Source organism: Thrips palmi, unplaced genomic scaffold, assembly GCF_012932325.1.
Source record: "Thrips palmi isolate BJ-2018 unplaced genomic scaffold, TpBJ-2018v1 HiC_scaffold_17, whole genome shotgun sequence".
Lineage (NCBI taxonomy): Eukaryota > Metazoa > Arthropoda > Insecta > Thysanoptera > Thripidae > Thrips > Thrips palmi.
The window spans coordinates 9772564-9791791 of NW_023144626.1; the positions used below are offsets into that span (position 1 = coordinate 9772564).

Here is a 19228-nt window from a genome sequence, read left to right on the forward strand (position 1 = left end):
TCCTCTCCCCCTCCCCTGGGCCGTCGTGCCTGAGTGAGCGGGGCGGGGCGGGGCGGGGCGGGGCGGGGCGGGGTGACTCATCAGGACGACGCACCGACAAATTGGCTCGGATCCGCTTCTCGAAAAGCGAATCGCCCTGCACCCCTTCTTTGTGCTCTCTGCAACACGGCGGCGGCTCCTTTCCGGCCTCCTTTTTATTTTCGACTCCCCCCTCTCCCCCCCCCCTCCCCACCGCACCTTCCGACGGTGATGGATGAGACGCCACATGACATTGGCATTGCGCGTTCGGAGCGTTTGCAGCGTTCGCCGACCCCGTGCGCTTGATGTGTCCTTTGTGCGAGAGGCCCTGTGCATCTGACGCGCTGGTCAGGGCACGGCCACACCGGCGGCAGGGCGGACGGGCGGACGGACGGACGGACGGTCAGACAACCAGACGGATGACATGACAGTTCGTCTGATTTGACCGACACAGCCGTGAACGCGGAGGGGGGGGGGGCGAGGTCATTTACTTTGGCCACTCCTGCCGAGCAAAGTATCGTGTGCCGTTGTGGCGCGCGGACTGCTTCGGCGTCTCCGGCGCGCGGCCTTGGACCGGCGCGAACCCTAGCTCTGCCGCCGGAACGCGACCCTGGGCGAGACGAGGAGGGTGGCCTTCTTGGGGGAGACGCCTCGTGCCGAGGGCCGAGGGGGCGCGCTCCCCTCCGAGTCCCCCAAGACCCACGCTCCGACGACCCCTCGCGTCTGCTTTCTCCCTCTCGCCTCGCACGTGGAAGGAAATGCCAGTGACTATGCGCAGCCTCTGACTCAGCCGCAGCGACGGGGACTTTCCCAAAAGCCCGATAGGGCCTTGCTCTGCTCGTTCGTTTAATTTTGGGCCGCCGTTCCGACTAACGACGCGCTGCTGTGCCTGCAAGGGCGTCCGGCGCACAGTGGGCCAGAAGACCGGTGGAGGCGGCCAAAACTCTAGACGCGTCTTGAGCTCCAGAGTCGCTAAACAGGATTCGAACCGAACATGTGACCCTACCAATGGATTCCTCGTTCGGAGAGCAATCCATTGGTGGGGTCACACGTTCGGTTCGAGTCCCATTTAGCAACTCTGCAGCCCAAAACGCGTCTAGAGTTTTGGCCGCCTCCACTGGTCTTCTGGCCCACTGTGCGGCGGCGCGACGCGGCCAGGCAGGCAGGCAGGCAGCCAGGCAGGCAGGTGTGGCCACAATCACGGCGTGGGTGGAGGCCCAGGTCGTTACCACGGCTGGTCAGGTTTTGCGCCACTCATCCTCGTCCAGTCTTCCTTCCCTCTCACTCCGCCACACGGGAGCGGTGCGGGTGAGAGGGGGAGGGACAGAGAGGGAGAACGCGTAACGCCGCACCTTGCCGTGTCTTTGTTTTGCGAGCTGCGAGCGCGCGGCCGGCGGGCCCGCGTCTTTTTCTTTGTGTTTCTTTTTCTTTTTGTCTCTTTCTTTTGCCCGGGCCTCCGTGGGGGATGATATGAATTTGGATCCCGGCGAGAAACGCGCCTCTGTTTATTGGAAGGTTCGCGCGGTGTCCCTCTTCACCTGTTCGGGGAGGGTCCCCCCGTGTTTGGCGGAGGGTCCGTTTGCTCTCGGTCTCGGTGTGTCGAGTCCGGCCGTCTTGGTGTGGACGCCCTCGCCCTGTACACTGATTCCGAGAGTCGTTTTCGTCGCTCTGCCTCTCTCGCACCTATACGGGACGCCCCATGAGTGCGAGAGAGACAGAGCGGCGAAAACGACTCTCGGAATCAGTCTGCTGACGGCCCGACGGACGCCCTGACCCGGCCGAACGAACGAAATGCACCGCGACGGGCCTTGGCAGGCCTTGGCGCCGTCGCCACCAAACTTCCCGTCTGGCCCGCCGCAGTGCTTTCGTCGCTCTCTCTCGCCCGCACTCGACGGCCGGCCCGCTGGGGTGCGAGAGAGACAGAGCGACAAAGCACTTCTCGGAACGAGCCCGCCGCGGTCCTGAGGCCTTGCTCGGGAAGGCGTCGGCGCGACCCCCCGGCCCCCTCGCCCCCCAAGCCCAAGGTGACGCCTGGGCTGCCGTCCGCGGGGCACGGCGACGACGACGGCGTCCTGGTGCTGGACGGCGACGTCGCCGCCCTCGCCGCCACGCCGCTGACGTCACCCCAGCAGGGCCAACCTGACGAAAAAAAATGCCGCTGCATGCTGAGCTGTGGTCGTGGCGTTGCCGTGGCGACGCCGCTGCGTTCTAGGCGTTTTAGTGCGTGTGGCTGGGCGTGACGTCACCGCGCCACGTCAGTGGGCCGGGCGGGGCGGCGGGGCGGCGGGGTGGGGGCCGGTGGCGGCGGGGAGGGTTGGCTGCGCGCTGCGCGCACGTGGAGAGGGTTGCGGGTCATCTCGGCGCCAGGCGAGCTCGGCGGAGTAGTTCCTCTTATTCCTCGATCTCGCTCGGCTCGGTTCGTCGTGCTGGCTGCCTACGCGGAGGCGTGTGTGTGCACTGCAAGCGCCGTGCTGACGTCATGGCCTCCCTCCCCACACCAATCCGTGTGGCTTAAATCGCTCCTGCGGCCGAGGGGCAGAGCGTGGCGGGGGTGTGGCGCTGCACGGTGGGCCAGAAGCCGGTGGAGGCGGCCAAAACTCAGGACGCGTTTTGAGCTCCAAAGTCGCTAAATGGGACTCGAACCGAACGTGTGACCCCACCAATGGATTCCTCGTTCGAAGAGCAATCGATTGGTGGGGTCACACGTCCGGTTCGAGTCCCATTTAGCGACTCTGGAGCTCAAAACGCGTCTAGAGTTTTGGCCGCCTCCACCGGCTTCTGGCCCACTGTGTGGCGCTGACGCCGCCAACCGCATGGCTGCGCCGGGCACGTGGTTAACCAGCTTCCCACAGGCGGGATAGGCGCGTAAGGTGCCCCGGTCCGGTGCAGGCCTCGGTGCGGGCAGTGGGAGAGGTCAGTGGCGAATTGGGCCTTCGTGGAACGAGCCGCGATTCCGATTCAACGAGCCCGGTCTGCCACGGCCTGCCTCGGAGAAGGACCAGAGTGCCCGGCAAAGCGTAACATTGAACTAGGTGGAGGGTCATTTCATTTCGCGTCCACTCTCTGGAACTGACTGAAAATGTTTCCCTCAGATTGTACACGGCTTTCGTCAAATTTTTTTGGTGTGTGGCTGTACTGTTTCTTTCTCGCTCGGCTGGCAGCGCTGGTCGCGAGGATTTCCATGACAGGCAGCGAAATGTGTCTCTGTGGGAAAATGAATGCCCGCCGACTTTTGTCGACGAGCCTCGAGCGCCCGACGACACGGCGACCCGGCGTCTGTGTGTGTGTGTGTGTGTGTGTGTGTGTGTGTGTGTGTGTGTGTGTGTGTGTGTGTGTCCGTGTGTGTGCCTTGTGTTTCCTGCGCGCGGCCCCGGCCCCGCTAAGCCCCGCCCAGACCGCTCTTCCTCGTACAGCGTGTTTTTCGAACGCCGAGGGAAAAGTGGCGCGGTATGGCGCGAGGCGCGAGCGTTCTGGATTTGCAGACGAAATTGGGAGGGAAAGGGAGGAGAAGGATCGCCCCCCGCAGATTGTCTACAACCAGAGCAAACATTTCTTGAATCAAGAAGATTGAGTTTGGAAGAGGCAAATTTACTTTGAGTGTACGTACCTGATGCAGATTCGTTGTCGGCCGCCCCGTGAGTCAGGCGGCCTGTCCGTGTCGCGAGTGTGCAGCCCACAGTGGGCCAGAAGCCGGTGGAGGCGGCCAAAACTCCAGACGCGTTTTGAGCTCCAGAGTCGCTAAATGGAACTCGAACCGAACGTGTGACCCCATCAATGGATTGCTCTCCGAACGAGGAATCCATTGGTGGGGTCACACGTTCGGTTCGAGTCCCATTTAGCGACGCTGGAGCTCAAAACTCGTCTAGAGTTTTGGCCGCCTCCACTTGTCTTCTGGCCCACTGTGTGGCGCTTCGCGAATGCTCCCGCGCGCGGGGTGTCGCCGCGGCCCGCGTCGCGCGGAGTATTTCCGCCGATACCCTGCCGCTGCTCGGTCGCTGCGCCGAGGCGCGGCGTGTGGACGCGGCGCTCCGGCACCAGGGGGCAGCACCTGCACTGCGAGCGGCAGCGCGGCCGGGGCCTGGAGTAGGGCCTTTCGGGTGGAGTGGCGGTGCCGCACAGTGGGCCAGAAGACCGGCGGAGGCGGCCAAAACTCTAGACGCGGTTTGAGCTCTAGAGTCGCTATGCAGGACTCGAACGGAACGTGTGACCCCACCAATGGATTGCTCTCCGAACGAGGAATCTATTGGTGGGGTCACACGCTCGCTTCGAGTCCTGTTAAGCAACTCTGGAGCTCAAAACGCGTCTAGAGTTTTGGCCGCCTCCACCGGTCTTCTGTCCCACTGTGTGCCGGCGGGGCCCTAACTTGGGGCCTAACTCCCTCCTCCGCGCCCTGAGCCACGCCTCGCCTTCGCCGCGTGACCTTAGCGACTCGCCGGCGCTGAAGCGAAGCGCGAAGCGCGGCGGCAAGCCCGCTCTGCACTGCGACAAAGGTTTCGGCCGGATGTGAATGACAATATGGACGAGCCGAGATGGTGCCGCGTCTCGCCCCGCCCCGCCCCGCCCCGTGCGAGCGACCGGGAAGGAACCGGCGCCGGGATCTTGGTCATAAGTGGTGTCGAAAAGCCGTCCTTTTTATGCCGGGGGTCGAAAGTGACTCGATCGGGGTGATTAAGCATGAAAAAGCGTTTTCTCCCACGGTAGTCTAGTCTTATTTCAGTTTTATCATCTTCGAGACGGACGGTCCACGGCGAGGGGGTATGCACTCGCGTAATAGTCGGTACACTCTATCTGTAATAGCTTGCGTAATAATACGCGTAATAGTCGCGTAATAGCCGAAATTGTCAAAATTTTATTAATTTTGGTGTGTTTTAGGCCGTTTTTAGCTAAATTCCGATTAATTTGTGGCGTAATAGAGCGTAGTAGCGTAATAGTCGGTACACAGGTTCAGAGAGCGCATACCCCCTCGGTCCACGGTGTGCACTATGAGGTCTGTCGTCTGTGTACTACGTCGGAATCCCAGCTTCGCCAATACGCCAAGATGATGCAGCATCACTTCGTCGCCAGCCCATCTGTCTGCTGCAGCACCTGCATCGAGGAGACCGGCGTAGGGCTGGGAGCCCCCTGTGTTCGCTTGGAATTTGACATTAGTGAACACAGCTGGTGGTATCTCAGTTCTCTGCCGGTCGCGCTTCGCAGCCATCCCCTTGGAGACCTCTGGGAGACGACATGAAGAATCAACGTCGGCAAGAAGACCCTGTTCACTGCAACGGGGAGGGACATCCCGCCTTTGATGTCTTGGTAGTTTGCAAAGATTCGACTCCTTCCCGCCCATTTTGATGGATGACTTGCGTCGAATTAACCCAGCCCTAACCTAACCCGGCCTCAACTCGCCCCCGACCCGGCTCTAGCCCTGCCACGAGGCCCACTGCAAGGCGCAAGGCTCGCAAGGTGACCGAATGTATCAAGGGTAGACCACCAGGAAGGAGTGTCCTGCGCGGGTTGGCCAAAGCGCCAAAGCGCAGCGCTGCTTCGAGGTGCTTCGTGCTTCGGCGTGGCGGGGCGTGGCGGGGCGTGGCGGGGCGTGGTGCGGCCTGCAGTGTCCTCCGCCTCCTCGCCCCAGCGGGCGCCCCGCCAGGAACCTTCCCCCTCCCCCAACCCTCCCCCCGTTGCCGGGGCACCACATGCCTGCCCGCCGCCGCCGTTGTTCCCCGTCCCCGCAAAGTGGGTTTTACTGCACTCGCTGGAGAAGGGCGTAAACGGAACTGCCGATCCGGACGGGCTGGAGTGTCTCCGCGTACGCGCCCTCCCGCGTTCCTCCAACGTCGCTGTCGTCCCACGCTGGCACTGCTGCGGCTCTACCTGCTGCTGGACGAGTCGGCGCTAGCGCCTGGCACCTTAGTAAGGACGGCCATGTCTCGTTTTGCAGTGCAGGCGGACATGTGTCGGGCCCGAAATGGCATACGATCACGTGTGGTCTAGCCCTTAGTGGTAATGGTAATGGCGGGAAGGCTGTCCCGCAAGGCACGCCTGTGTAACGGGACTGCCTACCCTGCACACTGCAGGCGCTCGCCCGCGGAGCCAGGGGGAAGAGCGAAAGATTTGTGTCGCGGGTGCGGGTGACGGTGGTAGTCGAACCCGCAAACCCTCACCCGAACCGCAGGCGCGCTCGCCACGAAGCGCGCGCTCCACATACCGGTGGCTGGCGGCCAGTTGAAGCAACCCCATGTCCAAGGGTGGCACGGCGCGGCACGGCGCGGCACGGCGCGCGCTGGACGTGATGCGGTGGCGCGGAGGACACGCCATAGGCGGTGGCACGCGCGGGCTAGCGGGCTGGCGCAGGCGGGTCGTGCCGGGTAATTTTAGCACGAGCGGCTTGACGTGGCTGGCGTACCGGCTGTACCGCCTGGCGCACCGCTGGCGCACCGCCCTCGAGCCGAAATGCGGGGCACGGCACGGCGTGCCTGCAGTCCCTGCAGGCAGTGCATAGAGAACAAGTGTGTCCGAGCGGAGGGGGGGGCGGGGGCGGGGGCGGTGGGGGCTGGGCGGCCACAATGTGACCCAGAGAAGCATCCACCAACCCCTTCCCCTTCCCCCTCCCTGTCTCCCTCGCCGCGGCGCTCGGCAGGGCCGGGCAGGGCCGGGCAGGCCGCGCGAGCCAGGCCAGGCCAGGCGACACTAGGGGCTTTGGGTCTGTACGACGGGCCGGGCGGTCTGGCGCGTCGCGTCGCGCTCGGTGCCGCCGTGGTGCTGCGGCCGAACGCCTCGAGGCAGTCAGGCAGTCCGTCGGTGGCAGTGCAGCTGCCCGCTCCGCCCGCGACGCCGCCAGCCCTACAACTAGTGCCACCAGTGCTACCGCCCCGCCGTGGCCACGCAGCGCCGCGTGCTGCATCGGGCGCCGCGGCGCCTTGGCCCGGCCGTGCCCCTGGGTCGGCTGCTGCAGTGCCGTCTGCCTCGCCGCCGCCGCGCCGTGCCGGCTGGACGCCGTGTCCGGCCCCACCACCCCGTTCCGGCGTTCCGCTGGAGGGGCGGCGCCGGCGGCGGCGTCGTCTGCTGCAGTGGCGCTTGTCCGTGGCGTCGCGGCGCCCCACCGGCACGGCGGCGGCACGGCGTCGGCGCGCTGTTATTTCGAGCTGGCCGCCCGGGTCGGAGCGTCGTCGTGGGCCCCGCCTGCCCGCGGCCTCGTCGGCCTGCCCGCGGCCTGCCCGCGGCCCGACCCATATCCGCGTCGGTGCCGCCGTCGGTGCCGCCAAGAACGCCCTCCTGGCCGCCATTGTGGAAGAAGAGCGGAGTGTTTATTTGTGGTCCCCGTGCACCTGCGCGCCTGTGTGTGCGTGCCTGTGTGCGTGTGTGTGCGTGCGTGTCAGGCGGACGGACAGATGGAACAGACGCTACCAGATGAGACGGATATAGAAAAGAATAGGCAAGGACAGGGGTGGTACTGTTCGGGACTGACGTATGGTTGACTCCTCGCCAGCTGCAGCTGGGAGTCCCAGTGTGTGTGCGCGTGTGTGTGAGAGTGTGCTTGTGTGTGTGTGCGAGTGCTTGCGTGTGCGGGGGACGGTGTCAGCTGACGTCCCCTCGGGACTTGTCACTGCGATTCCCGACGACACAGTACTCCTCTCGCCATTGACAGTGTGACTGACTTGACTAAACTGTTTGGCTGTCTCGGGCCGGCACTTCGAGGCACTTCTAGGCGGGGCGGGGCGCCCCGTGGGGCCCCGGGGCCCCCGGCGGGCCCCCATTGGGGTCGATATAGGGGCTGGGTCAGGCTGTTTGCTGACGGCACTAGATTCAACCTAGTGACCTGCCCTCGCCGACGGCCTGGCCGGCTGTCCTGTGTACTTGCTCGGCGTGCTTCCCCGTTCGCAAAGTCCCGGGTTCGAACCCCACGAGCAGCGCGCTTACGGTTTCATTTTCCCATCGCGTTTTTGTATTTTTCGAAGTGTAGGGAGGACATGCAGTGGCCGTGCTGCTGCCCCGTTCACCTGCCGGGGCAGTGCCGGGGAGGGGTGGGCCGTGATAGGGGTGGGGGGAGGTTCGGGGAGGTTTGGGCTGCCCGTGGACGCTATTCTCGGTGCATCCGCAGCCCTGCCGCCCTGCCGCGTCGCCTGTCCCTAGCGTGTCCTAGCCTTGGCGAACTAGTGTTTCCCCCCGGTTGGGCCCTCGGAAGCGGCCGCGTGGACTTGACTCTGGACGACGCCGACGACTGCTGCAATGAGTGAATGAAAGAATGAATGGATGAATGAACGAACATGGTGACACGGGGACCTCATGAATGCACGGCTCCGCCACTGCCTCTGGCGTGGCGCTAGCTGCGCTGGGCGCGCTGGCTCTGCCGCTGGCTTTGCCAGTGTGCCCCGCCCGGCCACGCCACGCCCCCCTGCGCGCTGCGCGTGACGGTGCATCCGACGCTCCAGCTGCCGCCTTGCTGCGCCTTGGCGGCCCACAGGCCCCTCTGCGACCCCGGCCCGGCCCGACCTCTAGATTGGGTCGCTCTAGGAGACCCTCGTCCCCGGCCCGGCCTCCAGGTCGGCCTCCTGGTGGGCCGCCAGGACGGCGTCGGCCGCCAGGACGGCTCCCGGGCTCCCGAGTCCGTGCCAGAGGCGCATTTGCACGGCGAACGCTCCCAGTGTGTAAATGCACTATCTGGTACGACACTTCGGGGCCCTCCCTCTGCCCGCTCTGCCCGCTCTGCCCTCTGCCTCGGCGACGAGGCTCGTTGCGCAGTCGCCCGGCCATTTGCATTGGTGACGCGCGAGAAGCACGAGTAGTGCGTGAGCGTGCACGCGGGGCGTGTCCGCCTAAGCCAGAGGACTGGACTGCGGTCCGCTGCGTCCTCCCCGTCCGCGCCGTCGCACGCGGGTGGCTGGCGGGGCGCTCACTGGGGCTGGAGGGGCTGGCACGCGGGGCACCATGCTCGGCACCATGCTCGGCACCATGCTCGGCACCATGCTCGGCACCATGCTCGGCACCGTGCTCGGCACCATGCTCGGCACCATGCTCGGCGCCATGCTCGGCGCCATGTCGGGGCTGCTAGGGCTGCCCACCGCCGGCAATGCCGGCAATGGGCCCGCTAAATTATTGATGCAGAATCGATGTTTGGGACGCGGCCACGCGGCTTCTTCAGACGGCTCCAACCCGCCTTCTTAAGGAGACCGCACTGTTGAAAGGAAAACAAGCATTGACAAATTAATTTTTAAAATTGCCGTAAGGCAATTTTTCTGTTTTGTCTAAACTAGGCAAATTTTGGTTTCCGAAGTCTTTTTAACAGTGTGCTGCCGTCCGTCACTTTTTTGTATTCGATGTACTGAAGTTGACCGAGGTTTCCGGACTGATTTGAGTTGCCTACGTGGTGGTGCCCCCTCCCCCCCTTCTCCCCCGTGTGGCCCCCGCCCGCCCGGCCCGCCACCTCTACCTAGTCTACGCCGGCGGATGTGAGACACCTGTATCGTCGTTTCGTATTCCCGCGCACTGCGAACCCTTTCTTTTTCAACCTTGTTTTTCTTTGTCTTGTTTTTATTTTCTGTATTTTATTTTTAAGACCTTGCTCTGTATGCAAGCGTGATGACATGTGATAATTTCTTATTCTATTGTGGAATCTTTTCTTATTCTATTGTGGAATCTTTGTGAATGAGGTATTTATTTTGTTACTCGCCGTATCATTAAGTATTTTGTACTTCAAGTATAAAATAAAATAAATGTGATTGAACTGCTTCTGTGTTGTTTTTATGTGTGACGGTTGCGAAAGTTTGGTCAGAAATGGAAAATGTTTTTTGAAAAATGACACGTGAGTGTTACAGAAATTTTACATGACGAAAAATCACCAAATTAATTACGTGCTTGCGCAGATAAAGTGCGAACTGTAAGCATTGGTTTAGCCGATGGAATTCAATTCATGTCCTAAAAGACAGCGTTTCTCTTAGTGCAAGTAACGCCTGGAGTGCGCTTGGTTTGACTCAATTGTTGTTTCAGATTAAGAGGTATTCGTGAGCCAGAAAATGAAAAACGGGCCTAATATCGGTGTTCACCAAACATACTACTTCGTTGAAGAGAAATCACCCCACAATGTTCCACAAATTCTGAAAGAAATCAAAAATTTCATAACCGTGCACTGTCACGATATCGGACAAATCACGATCTTACATGAGCCACTGAACAGGTGCGCACAAGAGCTAGCGTCAAACCATAACCTCACTTTATTCGTCGATTCTACTGAGTCAAAGCAAGCCACCCATAGAGACGCCAGTTAAATAGTTGCCCAAACAGAAAAATCTGTCGCATATCTCTCTATAGATACTTCTGATAGACGGCACCGCCGGAGGTCTCCTGAGTGCCAAGGGAAACGTCCGAGAAGTGTGTGTTTTCTGCGCGGTGGATACCATTCGAAAGCGACCACCGCGCGCGCACGCTGTCCGCACTGCAGGAGCCGAGGCAGGCAGGAGCAAGCGGGAGCCCTTCCTCAACACACGGAGCCACAACCGCAAGCGGCCAAGCGGCGAAGCGGCCACTGTGCCAGCCAGTGTGGCAGTGTGGTTAGCTGGTTGTGGGCTTTGACAACAGCCACTATCTCCACTGCCATACAGGCGGCGCTGCCCTGCGCCGCACCGGCTGGAGCTGCATCAGCACGCTGGACGCCCCGAAGACACCTGGACTTCCCTCGGGACTCCCCGAAGGTCCTCCCCGCCACTGCTGCCCACGCCACTGGCAGCGCATCGCCTCGCTTTACTTGCCGTCGTCGTAGGGAGAGAGAGAGACGGAGCGGCTGTAGGATCTGCTCACGCGGTGCTCGCTGATTGTATACGCACTCGTGCAATGATTGGCTGCGTGAATCTGACGTCACTAGTGTGTGTCTCTGTGTGCGTGTGTGTGTGTGTGTGTGCCGGCTGGACGGCCTGGCGGCCCGGCAGGGCGCTGGTTCTCCAATTGACCCCGCACGCCGACGAGGCGCCCTCTGGGGGCAGGCCCACTGGCAGGCCGGCCCGGCCGGGGCATGCCGGCTGGTGCCGAACAGTGCTTTCGTCGCTCTGTCTCTCTCGCACTCGCCGGGCATGCCGTCGCGGTGCGAGAGAGACAGGTAGAGCGACGGAACACTGAGCGGCATCGCTCCGCAGGCCGGGCCCCAAGCCCACAGTGGGCCAGAAGACCGGTGGAGGCGGCCAAAACTCTAGATTCGTTTCGAACTCCAGAGTTGCTGAAAAGGACTCGAACCGAACGTGTGACCCCACCATTGGATTCCTTGTTCGAAGAGCAATCCATTGGTGGGGTCACACGTTCGGTTCGAGTCCCATTTAGCGACTCTGGAGCTCAAAACGCGTCTAGAGTTTTGGCCGCCTCCACCGGTCTTCTGGCCCACTGTGAGGCCCCTCGCTCGAGGCGGCCGGCTCGGCGAACGCGGCCCTCGCGGCCAGGCGCCACCAAGCCTCTCTAGCTCTCTATCGGCTCGCCTCACTAGCACCTCTCTAGCGCTCACGGTGCTCTAGCCCAGCCCCCCCCCCTCCCGCCCAATTCCCGTCCATCTAAATGTCAATTGCCGAACCCGCACCAACAGGTCGGTCACAAATGTCAGGCGGGCCTGCGGGGCTGGCCGGCCTGGCACCGGCTACCATTCCGCGGCGCGCGGGGCGTGCGGGACGCGAGCCGAGCGCTGCCAAGCCCTACAGGGCTCCCCGCGCAGGGCAGACCCGAGGCAGACCCGTAGGGCCGTAGGGCCGTAGGGCTGGCAGGTGGGGTGTGGCCCTGCGGGGCCCTCGGCCCTCAGTGCGGGCTGCTTGCTCGTGAATGCCGATGTAATTTGTCGGAACAGGGCGGCAAGGGCGGGTCGACGGCCACGTCCGTGCCTCGTTACAAAGCCGACGGCGACGCGCATTGCGAATTGACGTACGGTTGACACCGGGTTACACTGTGACACTGTGACGTGTCACAAGACCGGCGTTACGTAACGTTTGGGGCCCGCTGCGGTGCCGTCGTCGTGCCGTCGCACTGTACGATGGCCTGCCCCCGCGGTCGTCCGCCAGCTCGCCGCTCTAGGGCTGCACAATCCGACGTGTAGTCGTTTGTGCTTGATGAACTCTGTGACCGCACTTGCGTGTCTGTCCGCCTGCGAGGGAGACAGTCGGACGGATAGCCTGGTAGCTCTCCAGATCCTCTCCTCAGACTGAATAAATAACTGCAAGGAAGTGGCGACGGCCTCGTTGTCCTTGGGTTTGGCACACCTTTGCCTTTGCAAACGGCCGCTGCAAGCGTGCGAGAGAGACAGAAATGTTTGCGGTCGTTGGCAGGCGCGTGCTCAAGAAAACAGCAACAACAAACGGGATCTAAGTTTGGTTTTATTTTACTGTTTCAGGGCAGCCTACGTGTCGTTCGGAGGACTTCTCATGCGTCTCCAGGGCGATGCCAACAACCTGCACGGCTTCGAGGTGGACCAAGCCATGTACCTGCTCATGAAGAAGTTGGCGTTCTGATGTGTGTGGCTCAATAATTGGGGCTAAGTTCATGTACAATAAAATGTGTTCTTTTCGTTACATAAGCCGAGGTGGTCCAAACCAAGGACCACCTCATGGGGCAGTTGGTCGTGTTCTGATTTTTTTAATCAGGTGTGTAATTGAGGCTTTTCGTCGTCTTTTAGTACATTTACTATTGAAGGTGACTCCAAGGATTTGTTTTACGTATTGGTGTGTTGATGGTGTGTCATTGAGGCTTTTGCTGTCTTAAAGTGGGTCTTGACTTTTATTTTAAAAGTGTGACCGAGACCTATCAGTTCCATTTATTATTTATACCGATCGACGTTTTGTACCTGAGATAGTCTGAATGTGTGCATTCGTGTGCGTGGCTGACTTCTGATCTTGTCAGAACTGGTGTGGAGTGTTGCTCCAGAAATCAAAAATAAAGAATTAAAAATACCAACAATTGTCTCTCTACTTATTACCCTTAAACTCCTGTAAAAATTACCAAAAACACTAAAAGAAACTGCGAAGCAAATGTGACTTTGCCAGTGATCAAGAAATTGGCCCGTTGAAAAAAGACCTGGCTAAACATTGCCAGTATAGAGCTGGACCAAACAATAGACAACAATAATAAGAGGCAGTCTTTCAATCAATCTTTGGCCGAGTCAATCAAATCAGTCTCAGCGAAACATATGAACCATACCCGAGGGGGGAACAGCTTCCCACATTCGTTGTACAAAATTTGACCACATTCCACATTTAGGTGGCAAAAACGCCTGTAAGTAGGCAACACGTGTGGCAAAAACGCCAGAAATCTTGCACAATCTTGCACATTCACACAATCATTGTACATAAAGTTTTCCAGTGGGTCACCCCTCGGCCATACCAAACAGCGACACGGGTTCGACGAGCACCTCCAAAATTGCAAAGCGCGAGGCCCTCGACCCGGCCTTGCATGGCGGCATGCGCGGCGCTGCACTGCGCGGCGCCTCGAACCCTTCCCGTTGTGTCCGCCGGGCTCTTGGTCGATCAGAGGGAAGGCCTGCAAGTGCGGGTGCTGCAGCTCAGAGCCGTCGCGGCCCCGCGCGGCCCCGCGGCCCTGCGGCCCGGTGGAGGCCATCTACAGCCTACGGCCACGCTGCCGGCCTGCCGCGCCACCGCCTTGGAGGTGACACGACAGTTTCGGACGCCGCTGTCATTTCAGCGTCACCGTCGGACACCGAACGCCTTAGCCAAGGCACGGCGACGCGCGGCGACGGCACCTGACCGGACTTGCGAGTGTCCTGTCCGCCGCGTCGAGTGGCGGCCACAACGCCAGCGCGGTGCAGGCTGGCATAACGCTGGACACGTCGTGACTACGATACTCTCGATCGGGACTCGAATCGAACACGTGACTGCGCCTCTGGATTACCCTTAGGCGCCCATCGGCGCGGCCACGTGTTCGGCTCGCGTCCTGGTTACACGGACTCTGGGGTGTCCGCGGCCGTGCCGCACCTCCGCGACGAACGCGTTCTGGACACGTCATTGGGACAAGTCCTGGACACGTCGAGCGCCTCGCCCTAATTGATGTAATGAGAGAACGCCGTCGCCATGGCGACCGGCCGGCCGGGCTAGCGCAGCCAGCGCGGCTAGGCAGGGCGTATTAATGCAAGGACACAGGCTGCTGCCGCTTCCATCTGGCGTCCGCGCAGTGGGCCAGAGGACCGGTGGAGGCGGCCAAAACTCTGGTCGCGTTTTGAGCCGCAGAGTCGCGAAACAGGACTCGAACCGAACGTGTGGCCCCACCAATGGATTGCTCTCCGAACGAGGCATCCATTGGTAGGGTCACACGTTCGGTTCGAGTCCTGTTAAGCGACTCTGGAGCTCAAAACGCGTGCAGGGTTTTGGCCGCCTCCACCGGTCTTCTGGCCCACTGTGCCGCGCCACGCCCAGCCCAGCCTCAGGCCAGCACCGCCACGTTACCGGTCGTCCGCGTTGGGGCGTTTCCAGCTTTCAAAGAGAGGCGCGCGAATAATCCCACTGCCCTTCCGACAAGGCTCTTCCCTGTTTTTGTTGGTTGCTGTTGTTGACCGAGGTGCGATGAGGATGAGATGATCCCGCGCGCGCTGGCACCTTGTTGTTCCCTGCACTCCCCCCTCCCCTCCCTTCTCCTCCCCCTGCACGCGGCCGAGGTCCCTGACTCTGGACTCCAGCACTCCGGCCCGGCACTCCGGCGCGCAGCTCCAGTCGCACGCGCACGTGTGCAGTGCGATCAGCTGGAGAGTCCTGGAGCCGGAGCCGCCTGGAGCAGTGCAGTGCCTGCAGTGCCTGCAGTCCGAGAGGGCCGGACCAGCCTTCTGACCGACAGGCAAGTGCAGTGGAGTTAGTCAGTGTTACAGTGTCGCGTGAGTGCGGTTTAAGGCGTGGACCTCGCTCAGGGGGCTGCGCGCACTGAAAAACCAAACGTGGTCTAGACCACACCAACTGATGCGGTCAAAATGGCACCCATTTGACCACACCAGTGGTGAGGCCTAGACCACGTTTGGTTTTTCAGTGCGGGGCTGGCCGAATTCTGTCCGTTACACCTCGGTTGTAAGACCGTGTCCAGGGAAGGGCCGGGCCCTGTCCTGTGGGTCACTCTGTGCGCTGTGCGCGTCGCGGAATTCCATTAGGGTGCCGTCACGCGGCCAGTGAAAATCGAATCCCAAATTCTACTTCACAAGGAAAAGATTACTGGAAGTGCATATTGCGTGCAGAGCACAGCAAGCGCTTAACCGACTCAGGTTTGTCATTTCGGTGCGCCTTCGCCGACACGAAAACGCGATTCACTAAATAGATTCTCAGTTTTGATTTTTGTTATCAAGGTTGTGGTACCCGTGAGCGAGGGAGAATCCGGTTGTTATTGGTCATTGCGTCATTTCGGCACCGTTAGTCGCCCTGGGTGGTTCCCTGGTTCCCCGGCCGCTGGGGTGTTTTGGCACCAACCGGTCTCGCGGAGTCTTTCATTTTTTGGCGAAGGGGTCAAGGAGACGGGAACGGGTGCCGATTGCGCAAAGCGCGCCGCCAGATTAATAATTGCAATGTCGATTCAACGAGCGGAGTCTCGTTTTAGAGTGTAAAGTTTAAGGTGCGGAGGGGCCGCGGGGCTGATCGAGCCGAGCCGAGCCGAGCCGAGCCGAGCCGAGCCGAGCCGAGCCGAGCCGAGCCGAGCCGAGCCGGTCATGGTGCGGTCAGTGGGCGGACGGGTTGGGCAGCAGCAAAAGGAAGGGTCATTCACATCGCGGGCATCGCGTCCTCATCGCCGACATACCTAGACCCGCCCCAGCACCCCCCCCCCCTCCCTTCCCCTTTCTTCCCCGAGTCGTTCCCGGCGGCCCTAACGGTAACGCTAACGCGTCATCGTTACCCAATCACGCGCTTCGATTCGACGTTTTAACGCGCCGGCCGTGCAGTCGTTCCGTCGTTCCGTCGGCGCACAGTGGGCCAGAAGACCGGTGGAGGCGGCCAAAACTCTAGACGCGTTTTGAGCTCCAGAGTCGCTAAATGGGACTCGAACCAAACGTGTGACCCCACCAATGGATTACTCTCCGAACGAGGAATCCATTGATGGGGTCACACGTTCGGTTCGAGTGCCATTTAGCGACTCTGGAGCTCAAAACGCGTCTAGAGTTTTGGCCGCCTCCACCGGTCTTCTGGCCCACTGTGCGGCGTGCGCGCCTGCATGGCGCCTGCCACGTGCGGGGTAGGCCGGCCTGCCGAGCGCTGGAGCGTGGCGGGAGGGCCTACCCTCCAGGCGGCCCCTCTGGCACACTGGAACACTTTCTGACTATTATAGTGACCCAAATATGGCGGCCAAAGCTTATCGTAACCCCAAAGGCGAAGAAAATGCCAGAAGAAAGTGCTTTTGACTTGGAGAAATACTCTTGGCCTGGTGAAATGCTCTTGGCCTGGTGAAATGCTCTTGGCGGGAAATGCTCTTGGCGTGGTGAAATGCTCTTGGCCTGGGGAAATGCTTTTGACTCGAAGAAATGCTCTTGGTTTGGGGAAATGCTCTTGCCCGGCGAAGTACCCCGCGACCGCGGGGTAGCGGCGGCGCTGCGGCCGGGCGGGGAAGCCAGCGAAGCGGTGCGGCGGGAGTCGGTCTGCGCGGCGGGTGTACTCCTCGCGCCAGCGCCACTAGCGCGGAGTAGCGCCGCGCTCGACAGTGTGCCGGCCGGTGACGAGGGTTTTACAGCGTGTCGAGTCGCTCTGTTGACAGGCACAGACATCTCGACGATCTCCGCCATGGTGTCGACCAAGCGACTCAGCTGGGCGCTCGCGGCGGTCTGCTGCCTCGCAGTGGCGAGGACAGCCGACGCGGCCAAAGGTAGAGTACGCCGGGGAGGTGTGGTAGAGCAGCGGTGAGTACGTGGCTCACCCGAATCGCATTCATACAATTTTCCTCTACGCTGGAGACGTAAATAATCCATTCAGTGTGCCTCAGGACGCGGCAAACAAAAAATAAAAACTGACTCTGTTCCCACAGCAGCTGGGAAAGGTGTTCGGGGGCTAAACGCCCTGCCGCGTTGCGGCGCTCAGTGTCTGGTCTGCCTGCCTTACAGTGTCTGAGAGTCCCGCCGCACAGTGGGCCAGAAGACCAGTGGAGGCGGCCAAAACTCCAGAAGCGCTTTGAGCTCCAGAGTCGCTAAATAGGACTCGAACCGAACGTGTGACCCCATCAATTGCTCTCCGAACGAGGAATCCATTGGTGGGGTCACACGTTCGATTCGAGTCCAGCTTAGCGACTCTGGAGCTCAAAATGCGTCTAGAGTTTTGGCCGCCTCCACCGGTCTTCTGGTCCACTGTGCGGCGTGGGTGCGCGCCGTGCTGGGCAGGCAGCCCATCGAGCGTCCGCGCGCGGCGGGCTGCCGTGTACTGAGGCTGCACGCCGCGCCTTGACCGTTCGTTTACACCCCTTGCAGTGGCGTTCCCCGACACCCCCACGTCGCGGAACGCTGCGTCCCCCGCGGCCCCGGCGGCCCCGGAGTCCCGCCTGCTGGCCGACGCGGACGGCGGCTTCGGCTTCTCGGGGAGCAGCGAGGCCGCGGCGGCCGTGGAGGGCCAGACGAGGAACTTCGGTGGCGCGTCCGTGTTCGGGCAGGCCCGGCGCCGGCCCGACTGCCCGGAGTGCCACCCCTCCGTCTACAGCTACTGCGGCGACAGACTGCTGCACGACGCCTGCTGCTGCCTCAGGGACTCGCAACGTAAGTCCCCCACTCTCCCCACAAAAAAAAACGTGTCTATCGCCTTTTAATTTTGAGGTGTTAATTGCGAGGTGTTGTGGGTTGCAGCTCTGCCTCCTCAGTGCAACCTGGCCGACTGCTCCTTCCTGCACTCCAAGTCCTGCTACGAGCACAACCTCATCACTCGGTGCTGCTGCGACCGCCGCCTGTTTTAGGCCAGTCAACGCCGGCCGAAATATTTATGAAAGCATTTTAAATTATTATTGTGACTTTTGAGAGCTGCTGCGGCGTTGGGAGGCGCGAAAACTAGTGTCGTTGTTTTTAAGCGCATTTGTCCCTGTTAAAATGTTCTTCACATTACTAGTCTCAAAAGTAAAATAAAATCGTTATCTGTTTTAAGTTCATGTGTGAATAGCTCGCCCATTCATCTGCATAAGAAATAAAACAGTTTTCCCATTAAAGTCGAGAGTGCTTTCAGTTTCCTCCCGCCTGGTCAGGTAAATCCCACAAGCTGACCAAATTCAGGACATCTAACAGAAAACACAATCAAACTAAAAACCGCACGGAACGGAAAAATATGCCACTGGTCGTAACACGGCGGCCCTAAAATACGAACTGAAAAAGGTTGCGTTTTCGTTCGTTGTTTTTTTTCTCGGTTGTGTCTCTAATGTCGAGACCACTTCCGTCCGCTGTCGGTGATGACGTTGACGTTGTGCCCCAGGGCCGGGCCAGGTCGGGCGGCGCCGGGTCGCGGGGCGTAACGCATCACGCGTGTACAGTGTACAGACCGTGCACACAGTCGGCCCGGACTCCGGGAGACCTAAACGCCGGGACAGCGGGAAGCGGCGAAGCACGGCCACTGCCAGCCGAACGCACGCGCGTCGTCATCGTGGTCCTCGAGACCCGTCCGGGCCGTCCGGACCGTCCGCTAATTCGTCTTCGCCTTCGCCAGTGTGGCGGTGGCTAGGCCGACGAACCGCGAGGCTGCGGAGTGCGGACAAGGCGGGGTAGGGTAGGGCGGACAGCCGTCTGCGTCCCCTCCACTGTTTTCGGCGCGTGGCCGCGCGGCGGTCGCGGACCCCTGCAGCCGGCGCGTGTACGACCTCAGTGCGGAGTGCGGCCGGGAGGCGGGCGGGGCGGGCGACCCCGGAGAGGGCCCCGGAGAGGGGGTGGTGGTTCCCACGCCGTGGGCTCGTTGACGGGCTCCACGCGGAATCCCCGGGCCAGTGGCAGTGGCACCACATCGGCTCCGCGCGCCGAGGAGGACTGACTGTCGCCGCGGCACAGTGGACCAGAAGACCGGCGGAGGCGGCCAAAACTCTAGACGCGTTTTGAAGTCCAGAGTCGCTAAATGGGACTCAAACCGAACGTGTGACCCCACCAATGGATTGCTCTCCGAACGACGAATCTATTGATGCGGTCACACGTTCGGTTCTAGTCCTGTTTGGCGACTCTGGAGCTCAAAACGCGTCTAGAGTTTTGACCACCTCCACCGATCTTCTGGCCCACTGCGCTCCTGGGCCTCCTGGAGCTGGGGGTCCCCGACGACCGACGACGAGAGGCTCG

General features: G+C 61.1%; 2 protein-coding genes across 2 annotated transcripts in view; both read left to right on the top strand.

The window, feature by feature from the left end:
• Nucleotides 1–12924, top strand: part of LOC117643439 (DNA-directed RNA polymerases I, II, and III subunit RPABC3) — a 42519-nt gene extending 29595 nt beyond the window's left edge. Inside the window, exon 4 of the mRNA XM_034382349.1 lies at nucleotides 12362–12924. Within this exon, the coding sequence (XP_034238240.1) occupies nucleotides 12362–12479 (118 nt within the window). The 3' untranslated portion in view covers nucleotides 12480–12924. The remainder of the gene's footprint in view (nucleotides 1–12361) is intronic.
• Nucleotides 12925–17484: 4560 nt separating this feature from the next.
• Nucleotides 17485–18123, top strand: LOC117644025 (the record flags this gene model as incomplete). The annotated part of the gene is made up of 2 exons (XM_034383212.1): nucleotides 17485–17683; nucleotides 17771–18123. Coding segments are annotated over 2 exons (306 nt in total), but the record flags the coding sequence as incomplete, so codon positions are not given.
• Nucleotides 18124–19228: the final 1105 nt, after the last annotated feature.